This window comes from Drosophila persimilis, unplaced genomic scaffold (genome assembly GCF_003286085.1).
Source record: "Drosophila persimilis strain 14011-0111.01,24,50 unplaced genomic scaffold, DperRS2 tig00000191-arrow-pilon, whole genome shotgun sequence".
Lineage (NCBI taxonomy): Eukaryota > Metazoa > Arthropoda > Insecta > Diptera > Drosophilidae > Drosophila > Drosophila persimilis.
The window spans coordinates 3,147,244-3,168,310 of NW_020825298.1; the positions used below are offsets into that span (position 1 = coordinate 3,147,244).

The following is a 21,067-nucleotide window of genomic DNA, read 5'->3' on the forward strand; positions in this document are numbered from 1 at the left end:
CCTGTGCTTTGGCATCCAAACTAGTTTATTATTTTTGTCTTTATTTTTATTTTTAGGCCTTTTCTCATTGCATAATTTATCAATTAATTGATTAGTTTTAATTTATGTTTTTGTTTTTGTTTGTTTGTTTTTTTCTTTATGCAGCGATTTAGCAATATTTGTCGCTGTAATCCTCTTCTGGTTTCGCCCCTTTTAGCTAGTCGAACTAAATCTAGTTGTCAGTTAATTACACATTTTAATGCTTTAATTACACGGTTTAAATGCGGGATTTATTCATTTATGATATTTTACATTTAACAGCCTTATTATTAGCATTTATTTAGCTTTTATTCTGCTTGTAGGTGTAGGTAGGTGTCCTTTTTAATCCTTACTCTTCACACAATTTGTGGTTTCTTTCGTGCAGTGTTTTGGTATTTATTTTTCGTTAGGGTTTTTTGGTATTTTCTCGTTTGGCTTTAACTTTTTTTTGTCTGTGGGAAATCTCTCTATTTTATATTTTATTTATGAACTTTTTCACTTACTTTAACTACTTTTCGGTGCTATTTTGAGTTGATTTTTGTGTAAATTAATATTATATTTTTTTTTGCAATATTCTATATGCTTTAGGGGATTAAGATATTAAGTATTTAGTTGGTATTATTTACAAGCCAATATTTCTGGGGTTTTTTTCTGTATTTCTTTACATACTTTTCGTTGTTTTTTTTCTTACTTTTTTTTTTGGGTTTCTTTGCAGTGGATTTTGTTGGAATTCTAAGTTGTTCTAGGGTTCTTGATAATACTGGTTATAAGGAGGTGGTCTCAACAGTTCTCTAGATATGGTAGGGGTGCTGGGTTGGCTATGGGGTTCGATTACATCACAGAATCTATTGAAATTAGCTGCAGCTTGCGATATTTCTATGGAAAATATGTTAAATATCCAAGATTATGTATTTTTCCAAAGGTCATAGGGGAAAGAAATATATCCCTATGAAATTTGATCTCTTTAGAGGCTTAAGTTTGTCTAGTCTCAACATTTATTCTCGAGATATGCTAAGTGTCCAACGGCTACTAGTATTTCCTTCGATTCTTACTGTCACCAACCTCCAATCGTGTAGACCCCCTAAGACTCCCTTCCACAACCCAAAAACCAACTGCAGGCCTGTGTATTTCCCACAACTGTTTTTCTTACCAATTTGTATCGTATTGAGCAATCGAGTGTCCCTGGACTAGGCCTAGACGTTGGCCGTGGAGCCGAAACTACTCATGAACTTGCTATCGCTAGCAGCTAAGCTGTTGACACTAGCTAAGGACTTGTTGTTGTCACCTGAACCAGCCAGGAACTGGTGATGATGCTGCTGCTGCTTGAAGGACTGGTAGGCATCCGAGCTGACGGCCGACCAGGTTCCGTCCTTGGCCTTCACGTAGAGATGCTGTTTGCTGGGCTGCTTGCTCCCGAAATGATAGTCCCCGGCGGCGGCGATCGAGGCGCTCGAGGCCCAGTCGTTGAGCAGTTGATTGGTGGAGTTGCACAGCCCCAGGCCGGAGAAGTCGCCCGCCTCCAGGTTCTCGGCGTTCAGGGGGGGGCCACCGGTGAGGAAATCCATGTTTCCGTTGTTCACCTGGATGGGGGGATGCCGCATGCCGGCGGCCTTGCCCAGGATGTTGTTCTCGCTCTTGTAGAGCGTCTTGGGCTGCCGTTGGCGCCTCAGGGTGCCCGCTCCGCCGCCGCTGGCCATTTGGGCCGCCAGCGTGGTGTTGGCGTAGGCGCCCAGGCCCTGTTTGAGGGCATTGCTGGCCAGGAGCAGCTGCTGCTGCTGGTTGAAGGGATTCGTGCGCTCCTGCTGGTTCGTCTTGCATTCCATTTGATCCATTTTGTTCTCCGTGATGTTGATCTTTTTCAGCTTCGCCGGGGAGCCCGTCATTATGGCCGTGGAGGCCGTCGAAGTAGTCATCAGATTCGGTTGCTGCTGCTGCTGCTGCTTCTGGTCGAGGCATCCGTAGTGGGCGCTGGGCGGGGCCGAGTACATGCCAGTCGATTGATAGTCATTGTTGCTCTGATTGTTGTTGTTGTTCGACTGGGAGTGGGAGTGTTGTTGGGGCTGGGGCTGGGGCTTGGCTCCATAGCGATTCTGGTAGAGCTTGACATTGGCCACCACATTGGTGGTGGCATAGGCCCCACAGCTGTCGTACAGGGATGATGAACCCATGCCGCCGGGGGCACCGCCATGGCTGGGGCTTTTGAATGTTGAACATGCAACTTCCGCATAATCGGGCATATTCAATGGCGAGAGTCTGCAACAGAGGGGTGGGTGGGGGAAAACGTTGTTAAAAATGTATTCAATGGATTTGGTATCTGTGTATCTGTGTATCTATGCATCTGCGACTGCAGTTCGCAAATTGCATAAATCATTTGGCAGGGAAATTGCTTTTGTTTTCCTGTAACTCCCCGGAAATTGTTGCCATCTCTCACACCTCTCTCTCCCCCTCTCTCCCCCCATCTCCCTCGGAGTGTAGTCATTAAAAATTTTCTCATTTTCGTTGCAACAATACGAAAATTTCCCCATTACCCGTTTTAACTTTGTAATTAGAGGGGGAGGGGGGGGGGAGACAGGACTCTATGCTCGTAAGGACTCCCATTCGAAAAATCAAACTTTTTATCCATGCAAGCGAGAGGGGGAGGGTGAGGGTGGGGAGGAGCAAACTTTTTTTATTGCTTAAATTTTTCGGTGCACACTAATTAGCTAATGAGATAATGCTTATCTATCGCTTTGCTTTGCTTTGCCCAAAAAATTGTTCTCAAAACTCGAATGTTTTTTGGCTGGTATTTTGTTGTGCTTCGAGGCACGAGAATAGTTTTGCCAATTGCAAATGTGCCCTAAAAGGGAATTAAAAAGGGTTCGAAGAGTGTGAAAAATCAAGGAAATAGGAGTAACATATGTGTGAGTATTTAAGGATTTGGCACACAGAAGCATAATCGCTTCTAAGGAGGCCAAAGCGCTGTTTTGCTCTTCGCAAAAATATCAAAATATAAAATTATAGGGAAATTTGTTCTTTTTTTTACCCCAAAAAAGCTAATTTGTGCCCCTGTAACTCTATATTTAGTTTCATTTTGAGTTTTGTTTTTATGAAATTTAATGGGATATTTGTATAGATTTTATAAGTTAACCTTTGCATCTTTCCTTCAGGACTTTTTGTATCCACAGCCATTTTAGAAATACTCCAATCAGACAGAAAAGTGGCCTGTAAAACAATGTTTATATCTAAATAACTATCTCAGATCATTTTCCACACATTGAGGACACATTTGTTTAGTATTTTTATGGGGTTTTTGTGGTATTTGATCGCTGCTGAAGCGACTTGAGTGGTCTCAAGGCAATGACCAGAGATATCAATGTTTTTCTTGAAGTTTTAAGATGTTTCATGGATGGACTGGCGGACACGAAGTGTGTCCTGTATTATTGACTCATTTAAGGATCAAATTTTGCTGCATTTGAGCACAATTTTGAGTCTAAGCTTGGAAACGATTGCTGCTGTCAACAGTCCACTCATTCCATTCATTGGCAATGTCATCCTGGGAATTTCAGACAAAACGGGGGCCACTTTTGGAACTTAAAAGTCTACAAATGTGTGTAGAATTGAATGAATAAATTGCAGTTATAGGAAAAAACTTTGTTAGAATGTAAGTTTCGAGAACTTCAAGCTGAAAAGTCGTACAAATTATCCGAAATTATAGTGAAAAGATGAGCCCTTTCTTTATCCCTGATCCCTTAACACCCAACTCTAGACTTTTACCCAAATTCGGAGAATTATTAACGACTCAAGATCCACTCAATTAAAGCATATGGTTTCGTATTATTGGTAATAACTGTACCATCTTTAATTGAAACAATATAGAATCCCAAAAAAGGACAAGGAAAAGCTGAATACCAATTAAAAATAAAAAAGTACGCCCAAAAATATGTTTCTCAAAGAATTGCTCAATTGTTGAGCAATTAAGTTCCTGAGGTCTGGGGATATTATGGCGTAGGAAACAGGAAAATATGTAGATCTGAAGTGCCGCCTTCCCCCGAGGACTATCCATATTTAATTGTTAATTTAGCGGTGAAAATGGCGTTTCTCAGAAGAGAGTGGGTGAGGGGGGCACCCCCCGAATCAGACAACAAACCCGTGAAAGAAATTAAATATTTTAATTGGAAATTTATAGGTAAAGGCGCCACCTGCCACGTGTGTCTTGGCGGGGGGTGGCGGAGTGGCGGAGTGGAGGGGGTGTTTATGTAAACAAGGAAAAATAAAAGAAGATTCTGTTTATTGTAATTCTGCTTATGTTGGACTTTTTTACGACTTTACAACGTTGTTAAAAAGTGAACAGCGGAGGCGGCAGACGGTGGGCGGCGGAAAAACTTCGCCTCGAAGGAACACAACGGAAAAATTGAAACGGAAATAATGAAAATCGCGTAACGGAAGTGGCAACAGCATTAGAGGAATTTCGTGGGGTGCCAGGGGTGCGAGGGTGGCTGGAAGAAGGGTGGGTAGAGGAAATGTTTCAAATTGTAAGTGAAGTGGAAGGGAGGTGGCGAATGCGGGGTATTTCCAACAAAATAATAAGAAAGGAAGAGCCAGAGCCTCGGAAGTCGAAGTAGAAGATACCCTGGAAGAGACAGGGTGCCCCAACCATCGTAAACAGGGTGCCCCCGACTGAATGCTAGCACTTTTAGAGGCCTGCAAGCTTTGGGTCCCCTGTTCGCTCTGCCTGAGACGCAGGGCCTAAGGGATCGTAGGATCAGGGCATATACCCCCCGCTAGGGTATCCAAAAATGGAGAGAATTCTAAACAAATAAATGCGTAAAATGCCGCAAATAAATACGCGAAAGTTTCACGGAGAGAGGGGGCGAAACGGAGAGCCAGAGGAAGGGAGACAGGTGTGCCCTAGAAAAAGACGGCAATATTTTGTTTGTTTTTTTATATTGCCTCTTGTTTTGGATTTTTGTGCGGATTTTTGTTTTATTTTCTTTGCATTTACTGTTTCTTTTTTTTCGGTTTATTTGTTTTATTTTTATTATTGCTGCCGCAACGGTACATTAAGCTTTAAGACAAAAAACAAAACAGAACAAAAAACACAAAAGGAATTTTTCTGTTCTATTTTTTCTTCTTCTTCGCTCATTCTTAAGTAAGAAGTAAAAGGAAAAGTGTGGCAGGGGAAATGGAAAACTTGAAACATGTATCCAGGATTAGGCTTCAATTCGGAATTAAAGCGATTAAGTGGGAGTAGATTTTTGAGTTTTTTTTTAAAGAGAGAATATCCTCAGATGAGTTGACAAATTGAGAGGGATTTAGGATTTTTTTATTTATTAAAGGCAGCCGGAAATGCAATTGAAAGCCAGGATTTGATTTTGGGAGGGAACAAGTTTTTGAGTGGAATTTCTTGGTTTGTCAATGACAGTTTTAGGCTTTTCTTTGGTTAAATTTTGGTGAAATTTGAAGGGGGATTCCACAGACAATGTTTTGGAGGGTTTTAAGGAAGTGCATTATGCATTTCAGCGAGTGATGAGACTCCTACTCCTCCTCATGGAGCCCCAAAAATACAATATACAACAAAAAAAATTACCAAAAAAAATACACAAAAAATATAAAATAAATCAGGAATCCGCGAGTAAAAATATGAATGAAATGCGTGTATTATATGGAAATGCAGCACGGAACGGAAAAACGGAAAACGGAATGGAGTCCCCCCCGGAAAATATTTGCCTCCCCCGAGGCTCGAGCAACGTAAACAGTTCCATGGCCCGTGGCCCAAAAGTAAAATCCGTTCAAGTGTAACAATTTAATGGCGTTTGTTGTTGTTGTTGTTGTTGTTGTAGTGGCAGCAGCGGCCTTTTTGGGGGGGCGGGGGCCTTTTTGGGGGTTTTTTCGGCTGAGGTTTGGTTGGGGTTTTTACGGCAGCAGCGGTTGCAGCGCCAAAGCACACACATATTTTTTATGAGCCGGCTCGTAAATAGTGCCATGGAGCCTTTACCTTCTACAACCGATGGATGTGGATGGCTGTGGATCCTTCAAGCACCCAGGGCACTGGGGGATTCCATTCCATTCAGATTGCCAATTTTTATTGTAATTAAACATTCAGTGAAGCGTAGACAGGATATTAAGGTAACTTCCTGTGGAGATAAACAACCCTTCCCAGTCCCCCTCCCCCTCCTCCCACTCACCTCTCGTAATCAGGCAGGAGCGTGGGCTGTTGTCCCTGTTGGGCGGTGGCCTGTGCGTATCCCGGAAGTTGCTCCTTTGTCGCGGCGCCACCGGCAGCTGCTCCCCCGGTGGCCTGTCGCCAAACACCGCCACTGGGATCGATCCAGAGGCCGTTGGGGCCGGTGGTTGATGTCGAATTCGAGCCGACGGCCCCGCCGCCAGGTCCGCCTCCATTTAGCGGCAATGTTGGAAACTTTCGCACGGTTCCGATTGCGTGATTGCCTGAAATAAAAGAATCCGTCAAAAAACTGAATATCGGCAATGGTGTTCCACATGTGTGTGCGTGTGTGGGTGCGTGTGTGTGTGCTGCCAATGATTACGGCTCGTTAAAACTAAAACGGAGTACTTCGCTCACGGTATTTTGCCCCGAGAGTCGTGCAAATAATAAAAGACGGAAATTACTTTTTATATTCAATTGGCAAAAGCTCTGGCACGCCCTCTTTCGCAGGATATGCGAAGGAATGACCTGTAAAAGGGGGGGGTGCCATTATCTAGGGGTGCTAGTGGAGGGGGAAACAGACGGAGGGGGAGCTAGAGAAGGAACTGGATATAGAGGCGGAATTTTATCTACAGACGGAATTGGAACTACCGTCGGAAGTGGATCTACAGATGGAAGAGGTCCTTCAGTCGGACCTGGATCTTTTTGTTTGAAACCAAAGACCATAAAATCCAAACAAATTGCATCTGGAACTAATTCTATTCCAATTTCCCTTCAATTTGCTTTGTCCTGCACACGACATGTATATTGTTTTTGGTTTTTCTTTGGCAGAGGCCACAAAGGCTGTATAATTTCTTGGTGGATTCTCCAGACCGAAAAGTAAGTCTTTTAGGCGCCTCCTCAAAGACTGTGGACTTCGTTGGCTTCTGGGGACCGTCTAGGCAGCGGAGAGACGAGTTCTAGACAAAGTTTCGTTGGTAGCCTCTTCTTCTGTTCTTCCAGGGTATCTCCTAGCCTTTATACACTCTCTTTTTATCTTTTTGTTTACTTTTGTTACATTAAGACTTCTTCTGTTAGACAATTGATGTGATTTTCACGTGAGCTTTTGTCGTTTTTATAGGGGGCGGGGATACCGCCCCTCCGGCCCCTCTGGCCACCACCGAAGGACTCCTTTTACTCGACTGTTCGCTCGCTCCAGTTATCGCTGCTTGTTTATCTTTTTATAGTCGGTTTAACCTTGGCTTCCCCTGTGTGCTGGCTGCCAAAGATTATTACCCTTGGTTTCCTTCGGGGGTTCTTTTACAATGTTTTTTTTTGGTGCCGTGGAGTGTGCTGCGTGTCTGCAGTTCTTGTGGTTTACAAAATGGCAACCTAATTGAGACCGACCATAAATGCTCGAGTCATAAATCATAGATTACCGAGAGAGAACAAAATGTTTGCATGTCCTCCCCCCCTCTTAAGGGGGGGTTCTCTGGCACTATTGAGACACCATTTAACAGCCCCCCAAAACATCTTCCAACTAAATTAAACTTCAATCGAACCATAAATCCCAACAATTACCCCAAAAAAAGGGGACACAAAAAATATAAATTTAAATTAGGATAAAGCTGGCTTTATAGAGGGGGTGGGCAGGCGGATAGGGGGCTAGTACTCACCATGTAAACTGCCCAGCGAGGTCTGCTTGATAAATTGATAGCGCTTGAAGAGCACCAATGCCCCCAATAGAAACACAATTATGGCAATGATGGAGCCCAGCAGGACGATAAACCAGGTCTGTGTTAAAAAGTCATCGGCAATATCACGACTGATGGGATATCTGCAATAGACAACACAATAAAGAGACGGGAATGAGTGCCGTCCGTGTTATGTCCGCCGCTTTGTACGTGCCCCGGCGGAGGCTTAGTTTAATGGTCACAAAAGTCGTTGGCCATTGTCGTTTGCCGTTAATGGATTGATGCTCGGGAATGGTGGGGGGATGGTGGGGGGAGGGGGGGACTCTCTCTCTCACCTCGTGTAGCCCGTGTCCAGGGACTGGGTGCGTGCATCGATGCGGAGCACGGCCGGATGGCTGAAGGGTCCGACGCCCACCCGCGTGGCCGCCGCCACGGCTATGTAGTAGGTGACTCCCGTGGTGAGGTTCGCCAGCAGCAGTGTGGGCGTGGCCGCATCTATGGTCATATTTTTGAATATCCGCGTCGTATTGTGCACATCCAGGCCTTTGACGACCACATTGTAGCTGGTGAGGACGCCTGTTGTTCCAAAGTGCCCAATGGAGGAGGGAGAGATGGCAGACAGAGACATACGCAAATGAAATTAAATGTAAACAAAAGAACAAACGCCTCGGAATGGGCGTTACTGTGGCAGGATGCAAAGCTCTCTCTGTGGATCTCTGGGGCAGCAAATGGTGGAGCTTCCCTGTAGTTAAAGTCCGGGGTTTGTGTTTGTTCAGTGGATATTTAGCAAGAGATTGTGGTAATGAATCTTCTAGGGTAATGGGAGGGGGTCAGAAGACATATTTTTCACGGTTTCTGGGGATTCACAGAGATATATAGCTAGGTATCTGGCAGCAACCAATATGTAGTAAGGCCCTTCATGAATCCCTGAATCCATGCTTGAATCAATTGGAGAGTGAGCGAGAAATAAATCCGAAATTTTCGAGAGTTATCAGTCGAAACTTTAGCCGAAAACAGAAACCCATATGATTTGGGGACCAGCATAAATCCATGAATAAAATGGAGAGTGAGCGAGCAATAAAACCGAAATTTTTAGGGAATTATCAACCAAAGCTTCGACCGAAAGCAGAAAACAATCTGTCTTAGAGCCCTAAATGAATCCATGAATCCCTGAGTCCAGGCGTGAATAAAATGGAGAGTGAGCGGGAAATAAATCCGAAATTTTCAGAGTATTATCAGCCAAAACTTTAGCTGAGAGCAGGAGGAAATATGTCTTGGAGCCCTGCACGAATCCCTGAGCCAAACAATGCTTTAAATTGAGAGTGAGCGCGAAAAAAAACCGAAATTTTCGGCTCTGCTTCGTTTAGTCTGTTTTGGGCAAGCTTTTCGATGGAATGACTAAGCTAAGACGCTGATTCCAACTGGTTTTCCCTCCCTGTAGGGCTCTAATATGTAGATACTCGTATGAGTCGTAGATTTTGCCGATTGTTGCTGAGATTTTCGATGTATTTGCACTGATTTTCGTTATATCTTTGGCCCAACCAAGTCTGTCCAAAGCAAGCATATTGTGGTTTCATGTAGGCCTCTATTTCCATATTTTTGATGCCCAAATGCCGCCTGTCGAAGAAGCCGCCTGCTAAGCCCAGAGCCTGCTCCAACGAGGCAGCTAATGCACCGCCCCATCGTCCACAGAGCGAGGGCAGAAACAGAGAGTTTATACGAACCATTGCGTGTCCGATTCGGTTGCGGTGGCAACCACTTCAGAAAGACCGACGTGCGATTGAATTGGATGGCCTCCATGCCGTACGGCGGCGCCTCGGGCACTGTGAACGAGAGACCACAAAAACGCAAAATGAGTGGGGGATTAGCCAGGGGGGGAGGGAGGCGGCGAGGCAGAGAGCAATAGATTGAATGAGTGACTGAATGAATGGCTGAGCGCAGGTGAGGGCGGGCGAGGGTCTTACCATCTTCCAGGGTGCGGACGTGGCGGGAGTTGGAGGGCTTTCCTACGATGCTCTTGTAAAATGGCACAAGAAAAAACTCATACGTAGAGGCCTTGGCCAGGCCGGGCACCGTGCAGGAGCTGAGGCCCTGGCCCTGGTTGAGGAGCGTGATCATCCGGTACTCGGAGGAGTGCAGCTCCCGGGCGTACAGGTAGAAGCCCTCGATGTACTGCCCGCTGTCGATGTCCCACGAGAGCTGGGCGGTGGTCGAGTCGCTGGCGTTGACGTCCAGCAGCTCCACGATGTCGTTGGCCTGCAGCAGGGTCTCCACGTCGCTGAGCAGCAGCTGGGACGTGGCGGAGCCCATGTCGCTGCCGTCCCGCACGCCCACCAGCTTCCCGCCCGTGATGGGCTCCGAGATGGGCGACGGCGGCGAGAAGCCCAGCGAGTTCTCCGCCCGGACGATGAACATGTAGGCCGCCCCCTGCGTGAGGCTGTCCACCGTGAAGATCGGCTCGCTGAGGCGCGCCGCGATGGGGATCCAGGTCTTGCTCTGGTTCGTGCAGTACATCTCCACGCTGTAGCCGAGGAAGGAGGAGGCCCCCGCCTTGTCGCTGGTCGGCCACACGATCGTCAGGGCCGAGGCCGTGGCGTTCAGGACCTTCGGCTGGCCGGGCGCCGTCGGGCACTTGCTCTGCTCCGGGGCCCGGTAGAACTTGATGTTCGGGTTGGTGGGCAGCTCAATCCGCAGGAAGCCGCTCCACGTCGACTTGCCGGCCCTGGAGCTGGCCACGCACGTGTACAGGCCCTGGTCCTGCTGGCGGTCCAGGTCGGAGATGATCAGATCCCCCGCCGTGGTGATGTTCAGCTTGCCGCTCGGCTGCACGGGTATCCCGTCGCGGTACCACGAAATCGTCGGGTTCGGCAGCCCTATGGCCTTGCACTGCAGCGTGGCCAGGGACTTGATGGGCAGCGTCTGATTGACGGGGCCCGCTATGATGATCGGCGGCGGACGGTCCTCCTGCGAGTCGAGGCTCAGCTGGACCCGCGACGTGATGCTGGACACCTCGTTCATGGCGTTGCACAGGATCACCAGGTCCTTGTCGGACCGCTGGAAGCGCGTCAGCGTCAGTATCGAGTGTCCCTCCTCCGTGTTCAGGCTGTGGAAGCGGTCCAGGGGCGGGGCCCCCGGAAAGATCAACGTGCTGTTGTTCTTGATCGTCCAGAAGATCGTCGGCTTCGGGTTGCCCGTCGCCCGGCACTCGAAGGAGGTGTCGGCGTCCAGTTCCACCGATTTGCTGGCCGGCCGTTGGATGAATTTCGGGGGGGCTGCGCGGGGTGCACGGGGGCAGCAGGAGGGGGGGAGACTAATTAGCTAAGTGCGCTCCAACTAGCGGTTGTCTAAGGACATTCTAATGCGCTCTCGCAAGGACTTACCGTAAACCGTGAGGGTGCCCATCGCCGTGATGGCGCCCACCACATTGTCCGCCTCGCAGCTGTACTCGCCCTCGTCGGCGATGGTCACACGCTCCAGCCGCAGGCTGCGATCCTCCAGGACACTGACGCGATCTTTGGAGTGGGGGAAAAACGAATCAATTAGGTGGGATCCCGGGCGGGGGGGCATTCCAAGGGCTTACCCAATGGCATGTTGCCGCCCGAGGCGGTCCGCAGCCACAGGACATCCGGCATGGGGTCGCCGCCCACGCGGCAGGGAAACGTCACGGAGGCTCCCTCCAAAACGGTCTGATCGTGGGGTCCCCGTATGATGTAGGGCTTGACTGCAAAGGGAATTGGGGGGTGAGGGAACGCTTAAACGAGGGAAAACCCCAAGGAGCCCAAACCCAAGTCACATTTCGAGCAAATTGAACATGACACATTGATTTGAGGTGTTCCTAACCCAAGGATGGAGGCTTTTGCCTAACGATTAACCCTGGAATGGGCGCGGTTTGTGGAAACGAGGAGTACCTTTTGCTCTTCCTAAGGACTACCACGGATTGGTGGCTATGAAAGAGGGAGAACTCCTCTTTTTTTGTGAGCAAACAAATTTTAATTGATTTTTGATTTTGTTCATTTGATGGCCGCCAAAGAACTTTCTTTCTAACATTTATTTGCCTGGCAGGAGGGGGATAGCAGAAGGGAGAGGGGCAGCTCTCTATTCAAGTGGCAAAAGCTTTTAGTCAGATTGCCAGGATTTACTAAAGATTCCACCGCAAATCTGTTGAGTAATGAACAGACGATTCGATGTGTGTGTGGGCAGGTCCCTGGACGTTCGAGGATTAGTTTGAGAGATGAATATCCATCTATTTATGAATATTAATCGTTATATGTACAGAGAGTTGCGTTTTAAATGTATGGTAATCGGGGAGCTGCCCAAGGAATGTGCCATCAAGGGATTGGACGCCAAAGACGATGAATCCGCTTAGGACACTCCCAGTTTTGGGCATGGAATGCTCTGTAGAAAGTCTCGAAAGTCAAAGGAATGGTATGATAGCCACAGGATTGAAGGTAAAGCCCATTTCTACCTATATTCCGGGTCGGAAAAGAATCACCACAGATTCGAGTCATGTTTTGCCTTTCATCTGTCCGAAATGTGCCTCTACTTCTCCTAGAGGTCACCATTTAACCCCTGGGCACCACTGATGGGTTAACGCTTACCGTGGACTTTGAGCGTTGCCAGCGAGGACTCGCGCACCCCGACGGGATTCTTGGCTATGCACTGGTATTGACCCTCGTCAGTCTGTCGGGCATCCTGAATGGCCAAATTGCCGCCGTCGACGATGCGTACACGCTTCGAGCCCTCCAAATCCAATTTCTGGCCCCCCTTCTTCCAGGTGACGGCCGGCTCGGGAATGCCCCGCGGTGCCGCACACTCCAGCAGGGCCGTATCGCCCTGGGCGATGCGTGTATTCTGTGGCTCCAGGCGGAACTCATCGCGAAGCACTGGAATTAGAGAGAGAGACAGAGAGAGAGAGAGATGGAGAGAGTGAGCACAAGAAGGATGAGCAAATGATTATATCGGTGTCTGTGTCCGTGTGTGTCAGTGTGTGTCCGTGTGGTGCCCCTGGACACTGTCCATTTGTTAGAGGTTATAAATTATCTTGGGGGTTTTTGCATGATAAATGCCCCTGTGTCCTGTCCAGGTCCTGCCTTAACCTGCGGCTCCTGTGAGCGCGTGTTTGCGGCCTGACAGCACAGATAAATTGTTGGTAAATGGCATAAATGTGATTTTTATACGCCATTCACGCACACAGAGAGACGGAAAGAGAGCAGGAATGGTGGCTGAGAGAGGGATAGAGAGGGAAACCTTCTAATGGGTAGAAAATTCCATCAGTGAGAGGATTTTCCATGCAGATTTTAAGAGTAGTTTATTTTATTCCATTTGACTTGATTTGGTTGGGATTTCCCCCATTTCCGTGTATAGATTTCCCATTGAATAAACCGCTCATCCGAAAGTGCTGATTAAAGCTTTGAATTTTATTCGAAAAAAAGAAACAAACGAAAGGGAAACTACCTCCGCTCCTTAATTTAGGATTTTGAAGAACGAATCGTCTAAAAGTCTTCCCCAAAGATGTGGCGGGGAATCAATAAAACAACGAACTAAACTCTCATCGGGGAGGAGCTGATGATGAATTCCATTTCAGATCTTGGGCAGATCCTTTTTGGGCGGGGCCTCCTCTTTGATGCGTGGCAAGCGACGCACGTATTCGGGCAACGCTCCCTTGGTGTTACGATAATCCTTCGGTGTGAAGATGATCTGCGTCTTGCTGCGCATCAGCTTGGGTCTCTGCACGAATTTGTCGGGGTGCTCTATTCGTACGCGTCGTATAAGATCCGCCAGCTCAGCGACCTTGGGGTCGTCTTTGGGATGAAGCTTCTGCTCAGGGAATTTCCCTTCTGATTGTGTGGTTGACGATGATCTCTTGCTGCTCTCCTGCTTGGGCACAACTTCGTGTTTCAGTCCAAATTTCTTGTCCAGCTTTTCTTTAACGCGACGAAACATGTTTAGATTGTTTGTTTGTTTGTTTGTTTTGTCGTTGATTTTTCTATACTAGAAATTTTAAAGTGAATGGAAAAGCACTACGTGGTTAAAACTAAAGTCAAGGGCTACCTTATGGTAGAAAATGCACATTTTAGGGCTCCGACTGTACTGAATCGGTAATATTGAATATTCCGCTCATCCGAAAGTGCGGATTGGTGCTTTGGACAAGGAATAACCCTATTTTCATGCTCTGCAATTCAAAGAAGAGTCAAATGTTATAAGTTACGCATCTACTACCAGAAATTGAGACAGAAATTAAGCTATTCCTCAAGTCTTGTTCCTGACATCGCTCGGAGCAACAGAGCAAATGGTTTTCCACGCTGGCTGGCTAGTACTTCCCTACGACTTGATTATAATTTGATTAGAAACCTTTGTTACAGAGTTCCAGATTACTGGAGTGCTTTGTGGAAGTGGTCTAGTATTTATCTCTTGCTGGCTGAAAGTCGTTTATATTTGGCTTTATTTCGCTCTTCCTTTTTGGCCATATTTCTGTCACAATCACGCATTTGGAAAGCTCTCTCCTTTTGCATACTAAATCAGAGTATTATCAACATTTTTGCAGATTTAGAGCGCGACAAAGGCAGAGAGCAGAGAGCAGAAAGCAGAAAGCAGGAGTCGTAACTCAGCTCTCAGCTCCTCAGCGCTTATCATCCCGATGCCAAAGAGGTCTTTTGTGGCTGTGGTCAGGAGGGAGACCAGTAATTTGCACACACACACACACACCTGAGCATTCTAGGCGATTATTTGTCCTGTGTCAGAGCGGGGGGGAAGGACTGTTCCCGTGCAATAAATCAAGCAACTTTCAAGCACTTGAAAAGCAGACCCCAAGTAAATTTCTTCTCTATTTTTTTCCCACACAGCAAAAGCAAAAGCAACCTTTTGTGCAGCGTAAAAAAAGATATATATATACTGGGGTATATGCATGGATATCCAACGAATAAATCCATGGCGAAAGCAGCTTTTACGTAAATTAAATTTCGCTTTTCGTTTGTTGTTTTTTTTCTTCTTTTAATCTACAAAGTGAATAAGCGAATTCTTTCTATTCCGCTCTGCGTCTCCATCTTTTTTTGGGGTTCAGTTTTCGGTATTCGTTTTAGCTTTAGTTTAGTTTTTTGCTGCTGGCTTTCTTGGTTATGCAAAAATGTGCTAAAATCATGACTTTTATTAAATTTAAAGTTGAGGCGTAATAAATCAACGTAAAACGGAAAATGGAGCACAGGAAAAACGCTCCCTTAAAGTCGGGGGAAACTTCGAAACAGAAACAGAGAACAGAGAACCAGCAGGAAGCAGGAGATGGCAGGAGGAGGCATGAGGTGGCAGGAGGTGGCATGAGGCAGGAGGTGGCATGAGGCATGAGGCAGGAAACACGCCAACCATCAATAAATTAATCAAAGTCATAATCAGTGTCAGGTTCACTGCCACTGGGCGAAAGTTGTGTTCGAGGCGAAGGCCTTTCGTCCCTGATTCGTTATTATTTTTCTGCCTGTCCTGTCCTGCCTCGTCCCGTCCGCTCGGTCGGAGGTCAGGGACTCGCTGGAGCGGATAAATCTCCTTTGGAAAGGTGCAAAATGCTGCCAGCTTTGGGCCATCTCCTGATAATGAGTTAATAAATGACCGTTTATCTATATTTATCGTATTATGGCCCCAGACAGTCGTGTGTTTGGGGGCAGATTTATGGACGCGTCGGTCGAGATGGCAACTACTTCAACGACGCCTCGCGTCCGCTACGTGATCAATTTTCGGCTTTGGCCTTCTGGCTAATTGAAGAACGTTTCAGGACAAACTAATGCTGCGATAACTATCTATCCATTGAGTAATTGTCTGTCATTGGAAGATGCGAATTGTTTCGGCTTCAATTAAATGGATTCAATGGCATCTACTTCATGGAAAATCAAACGAACTTGAAATGGTGTATGCAAAAATGTATTGTTTCAGTCTTTTGTAGTATTTTTCTGGTATTTTATGGTTTTTTCTGGTATCATTTAGTATATGTATGGTATTCTCCTAGTATTATGTGGTATTTGGTATATTAATGATATTTTTACGGTATTCTATGGTATTTATCTGGCATTATCTGGTATACTTATGATTTAATATGGTATCTGGTATATTAATGATACTTTTTCGGTAGTCTATAGTATTTTTCGAGTATTATATGGTATCTGGTATATTTATAGTATTTTGCGGTACTTTACTTTACCATATAGTGTACTTTTCCGATATTACATGGTATTTTTCCGGTATTTTCTGGTACATTCATATTTATTTTCCGATATCCCATGGTTTTTTCCAGTATTTTCTGGTATTTTTATGGTATTTTTCCGGTAATGGATGATATTTTTCTGGTATTATCTGGTATATCTATAATATTTTCTGGTATTATATGGTCTCAGGTATATTTATGGTATTTTTTTTGTTTTCTAGTTTGGTTTCCAGTACCATTTATGGTACTTTACCGCCATTGTTTGATATATACTAGTGTTATCTAGTATATTTATATTATTTTTCCGGTATAATATGTTGTTTTTGTGGTATATTTTTAGTATATTTATGATATTTTCTTGTTTTTTCTGCCATTTTCTAGTTGTAGAATGGAACTTGTACATATAGAAGACTAAAACTTTGCTTAGAGGAACATTTCATTGACTTTCTGATGGTTGCATTGTCTAAATAAGAATCGAAAAAAATTAACCAAACTGGAAAGAGTTCTCCAAATGGCTCTTCAAGTAATTCCTGTTATAAAATAGCCATACACTCAACCATTTAGGCTTTCCCTTGCTTAAGCATAGTCATTTTCCAACCGAAGAAGGTCACACCCAAAGCCAAGACACAAATTGTTGTAATAATCGAAAGATGGCGGAAATAATTCCCCTACAATTTCGCTAATACCAGGGACTTTAACGTGGAACCAAACCGCAGAAGCCCCCGGCTGTTAATTCCTATTCTTTAACCTGGAACCAGCCATCCAACCATTAAACCATCCATCCTCCCATAGAGAACCCCTCTTTAATATCAGGTCAAAGGCTGTGCGTGTGTGCTGACAGCCGCTCGAAGCGGAATTGCGCTGACAACATCAAATGTATACAGGATATGGAATATATATCGTACGAATGTGCAACTTATGTTTACTATTGACAAACTCCCGACGAGCCACAAAAAAGGTGGAATGGAATGGAAAAAAAACCACATGCCCGCCTACTCCAGAGCCCACCACCACCTTCCACACCCCCGCCGATGCTTGTTCCTTGTGGCCCCCACCCTACCCAATGCTTGTTCCTGGCCAAACTCCCCCTTCGATACTTGTTCCTGGCCCCACTCCCCCTTCGATTCCTGCTCCAGATCCGTCTCCTTCTTCGATTCCTGCTCCAGATCCCGTCTCCCTTTTGCTGTTAGCTCTTTTATTGCCTAACCCAATCAATGTGAACGCCTTTTGCTTTTGCCGCCAAGTCCCTGCTCCACCGAGGAGATCCCTCCACTGTCCTGTCCCACTGCCGGCACCCACCACAAGCCGCAATAACGACGTTTTAACCAAGCAAACAAATTTGACGTGCTTTTCGTGATTTACATGCAAATATTGAAAAATATTCCCCAAGGATATACCGCAAAAAGCAAACCCAACTCGGAAGAACAGGAGAGAAAAATGTACAGAAAAAAAAACCTCCAACATGAAGGAAAAATAAACTCCACAGAGCAATATCGATTTTCATGTGGGAGGAGGAGGAACCCGGACATGACAGGCGGCCGGACGGACGGGTGGAGGGACGGACGGTCGGAGGGAGAGACAGGAATGAAAAGGCAGAGGCAAATAAAAGAAATATTAGCCAACAAAAGACAAAGTGGCGGTCTCTGTCGACTGATATGGAAGGGCCCAGCCCCTGCCCCGGTCCCTGTACCACCCCCTCCGCCCTGTCGTGTGGCATGTGGGCGTGTGTGTGTGTGTGTGTGCGGTGGGCGTGAGCCTGGGTGGTACCTACTTTCTTTGGTGCCTAAACCAAGGCCCTCTCCGCCTTAACCGCATTTTGTGGAACAGTAACCAAAAACCAGAAACTTTGAGCAGGCAAAAAATTATCTGTATAGAGGGATTACCTTTAAGATGAAGATGGAAATATGAAAGCAAGAAATGGTAATGGTCTGCGATCTCCTCAATGAAATGTGCAACAAAACCACCTTTGAATACTCATTTGAAGTATAATAATATTATACAAGAGCAACGAGTGTTCTCCATAAAAAAGCAGCGCAGAAAATTTATGATTTTTGGGTAGTTTTCTGGTATTATTTCCTAGAATAGACTAAAAAGGAATCCAGCAATTTTCTATTATTTTTACTGGTATTTTTCTAGAATTTTTCTAATATTTTTACTGGCATTATATATGTACATATATATATTTTTTCTAGATAATTTTCCAACATTTTTCTGGTATTTTTTCTGGTATTTTTCTAGTATTTTCCAAGTTAATTATCTATCATCTTTTATTATTTTTAATGTTATTTTCTAGTATTTTTCTAGATAATTTTCTATAATTTTTCTGGTATTTTTCTCGTTAATTTTCTAGAATTTTTCTATAATTTTTACTATTTTTTCCAAGTATTTTCTAACATTTTTCTAGTATTTTTACAGATATATTTATAGTATTTTTTTCTAGCGTTCTATTATTTTTATTGGTATTTTTCTAGTCTTTTTTAAAAATAATTTTCTAGCAGTTTCTGGTATTTTTACTTTTATTATTATATTTCTAGTATTTTTTCGATTTAATTGTTTGGCATTTTCTGGTATTTTTTCTAGGTAATTTTGATAAATTAAATATAAATTTAGAAATCTCTAAAATCCCCATCGTTCTATGCCCCACATTCTCCCCCTAGCAGCCAGCACAGACACCGACACAGAACCCATTAAAATTCCGCTCCAACCTGCCCCAAGGCACATACACTCCCAACCACTGTATAGGTCATTCATGTATGGGCCCAATAAATCGAACACACATCAAGCATCATCTAACGCTCTATCCTTCCAAATCGAAGGGGAGTCAAGGGGAGGGAGCCCGGGCCATCAGCTCGACTAAAAAGGATTCAAAAGTCAAAAATAGAAAAGCAAAAAAAAAGAAAGTCTGAAACGAAAAACGGGTTAATGGAGGCAGGAACACGCTCTATTGGAAAGCGAGTGGAGAGAGGGGGTGTGGGCGGGAGGGAGGAGGGGAGAGGGGAGTACTCTGACAAGACAAGTGGGTGCGTTCGAGCGGAAAACTTGTAAACGCAGCAGCAAGCAGCAGGTCCACAGATCCGAGGCTCCAGAGCTAGTTAGTTAAGTGGGCGGGGTCTGGGGGCCAAAAGCAAAAAGCAAAAAGCAAAAAAGGCCAGCGCTAACACTGTCAAATCCCCATCCACACAGAGCCTCGAGCAGGGCGCCGGGGCGGGGGGACAACGACAAGGGGCAAAAATCAACATCAATTTAGAATATTAAAAACGCACACCACACGCTCTATGCGAAGGAGACTCCGACTCCGATTCCGTCTCTAGAAGGGGAGGGGGAGGGGGAGGGGAGTTGACTTACCCGCCACTTGCAATGTGGCATTCCGGCTCCGTGCCACGCCCAATTCGTTCTTTGCCTCACACCAATAGACGCCGGCATCTGTTTCGCGACGCGAATTGACAACCTGCGAAAAAGATGAAGAAAAAGCAAGGCATGAGAATGGTTTCAAGACGGCGAAGGAAAGAGTTTTCCTTTGGAGCCCCAAAGGGGGGTGGGGGTGGGGGGTAAGGCGAGATGTGAGTAATTATAATTGAAATGAGCAAGAGATGGGATGTACTTGAGTAAATGGATGGCTTGTGGATTGTGGGTTGCTTTATTCGAGGCATTCCCAAATTGTTGTACGGTTTGTTTTTGTATCGGAAATAATGGGAAGTGGAGTTGGATGGGGATTTATATAGATGTATTATGGGCTTAGGATACGATTTCCATAGGGTTTCTTAAGAATTTGTAAGATTTTTGGAACCCCATTTCATGGAACCCAAAGGTATAACAAGTATTTTATAGGTTATATGAGTTTAAAGTTAAAGCCCAAAAATATCCCTGTTTTCAAAAGAATCCTTGAATCAAAAAGTATTCACTTTGGTATTCATTTTTATAATTTTACGCAAAAATGAATTCTAGGTTTTTAGTTCAGAAATAAAGTTGTTCTTATATTACGCTTAGCTTTATGAATATTGAACATATATATAAAGAATAAGTTCAGAACGTTTCAGAGCTAGTTTTCTACGGGAAGGCTTGATACCTACTAGATTGCTGATGTTTTCGGTGTTTATAACTTTATATCACACTTTTTCGATATTTTGTTCAATCCAGATGCAATTTAGGGTCGCTGCTTTCATATTAAAAATATTCTCGATCGTACAATATACACTCGGTACTCGCGATTCAGTGTACAGACTGACGACTAGGCTTAGAAGTAAAGCCGCGGCCCTTTCCGCGTATTATTATGTTCGCCGTATTTCAGTATCCGATAAAGAAATCAATTTTCTTGTGAATGGATCGAATATATAGGCTATACAAAATTATTATATATTTATTCTTTAATTATTTGTAACATTTTTGTGAATATTTTCCACTAATTTATTCATTAGAAGTGCCTTTATTCACTTGATTCATTGCATCTGTTCAGCAAGTATTTCCCCTTAATGATTTCCCTCCTCAAGCCCCAAAAGTGTACCCCCTATTCGGTTTTCACTCTGTTTATTTTTCTTCGAGAAAATCCCTTCATATTTGTAATTCCACAAATGGCAAACAGAAAATAACTTGAAAATACAGTGAAATCTTTGAGAGAACTGCACCCCAAGACGTTGATTTGCTGCCATCTTTCTTCTGCCTCGAGTACTCTGCCTCCCCTTGCCCCCTGCGTGCCCCCTGCTTGCCCCTCCCTTGACTTTTTCAGGCCATAAAACAGTCGGCAATCTGTTGTCTGTGGCGCGTCTGCTGCCTGCCTGCCTGCCTGCCTCTGCCTCTGGTCTGCCTTCGAGTGCTCCTCAAATCATAAAATGTCTCTTGAGCAACTTTATAGTTACTACATGTCCTGCTGCCTTCGTTCCTTTAGCTATCTACCCGCCCACACCTCTAACCATCCCTCTTTCTCTCTCTCCCTCTCTCTCTCCTTCCCTTTGGCCTCCCCTTTTTGGTGTTTGTTGTCTGCTGTGTTTGTTTATTTGTTTTTTGGAGCACAAAAGAATTCCCCAACATGCGCTTAAAATTAAATGTCAAACT

The 21,067-nt window shown here is 45.0% G+C and overlaps 1 protein-coding gene across 1 annotated transcript in view; it reads right to left on the bottom strand.

Moving 5' to 3' along the window:
- Positions 1 to 542: 542 nt before the first annotated feature.
- Positions 543 to 21,067, bottom strand: part of LOC6595618 (roundabout homolog 2) — a 53,068-nt gene continuing 32,543 nt past the window's right edge. The window contains exons 3-12 of the mRNA XM_002020657.2: positions 19,364 to 19,466; positions 12,432 to 12,716; positions 11,414 to 11,554; positions 11,214 to 11,345; positions 9,798 to 11,105; positions 9,558 to 9,656; positions 8,169 to 8,409; positions 7,816 to 7,976; positions 6,183 to 6,444; positions 543 to 2,271 (exon numbers count right to left, since the gene is read on the bottom strand). Coding sequence (XP_002020693.2) covers positions 1,212 to 2,271; positions 6,183 to 6,444; positions 7,816 to 7,976; positions 8,169 to 8,409; positions 9,558 to 9,656; positions 9,798 to 11,105; positions 11,214 to 11,345; positions 11,414 to 11,554; positions 12,432 to 12,716; positions 19,364 to 19,466 — 3,792 coding nt within the window. The 3' untranslated portion in view covers positions 543 to 1,211. The remainder of the gene's footprint in view (positions 2,272 to 6,182; positions 6,445 to 7,815; positions 7,977 to 8,168; positions 8,410 to 9,557; positions 9,657 to 9,797; positions 11,106 to 11,213; positions 11,346 to 11,413; positions 11,555 to 12,431; positions 12,717 to 19,363; positions 19,467 to 21,067) is intronic.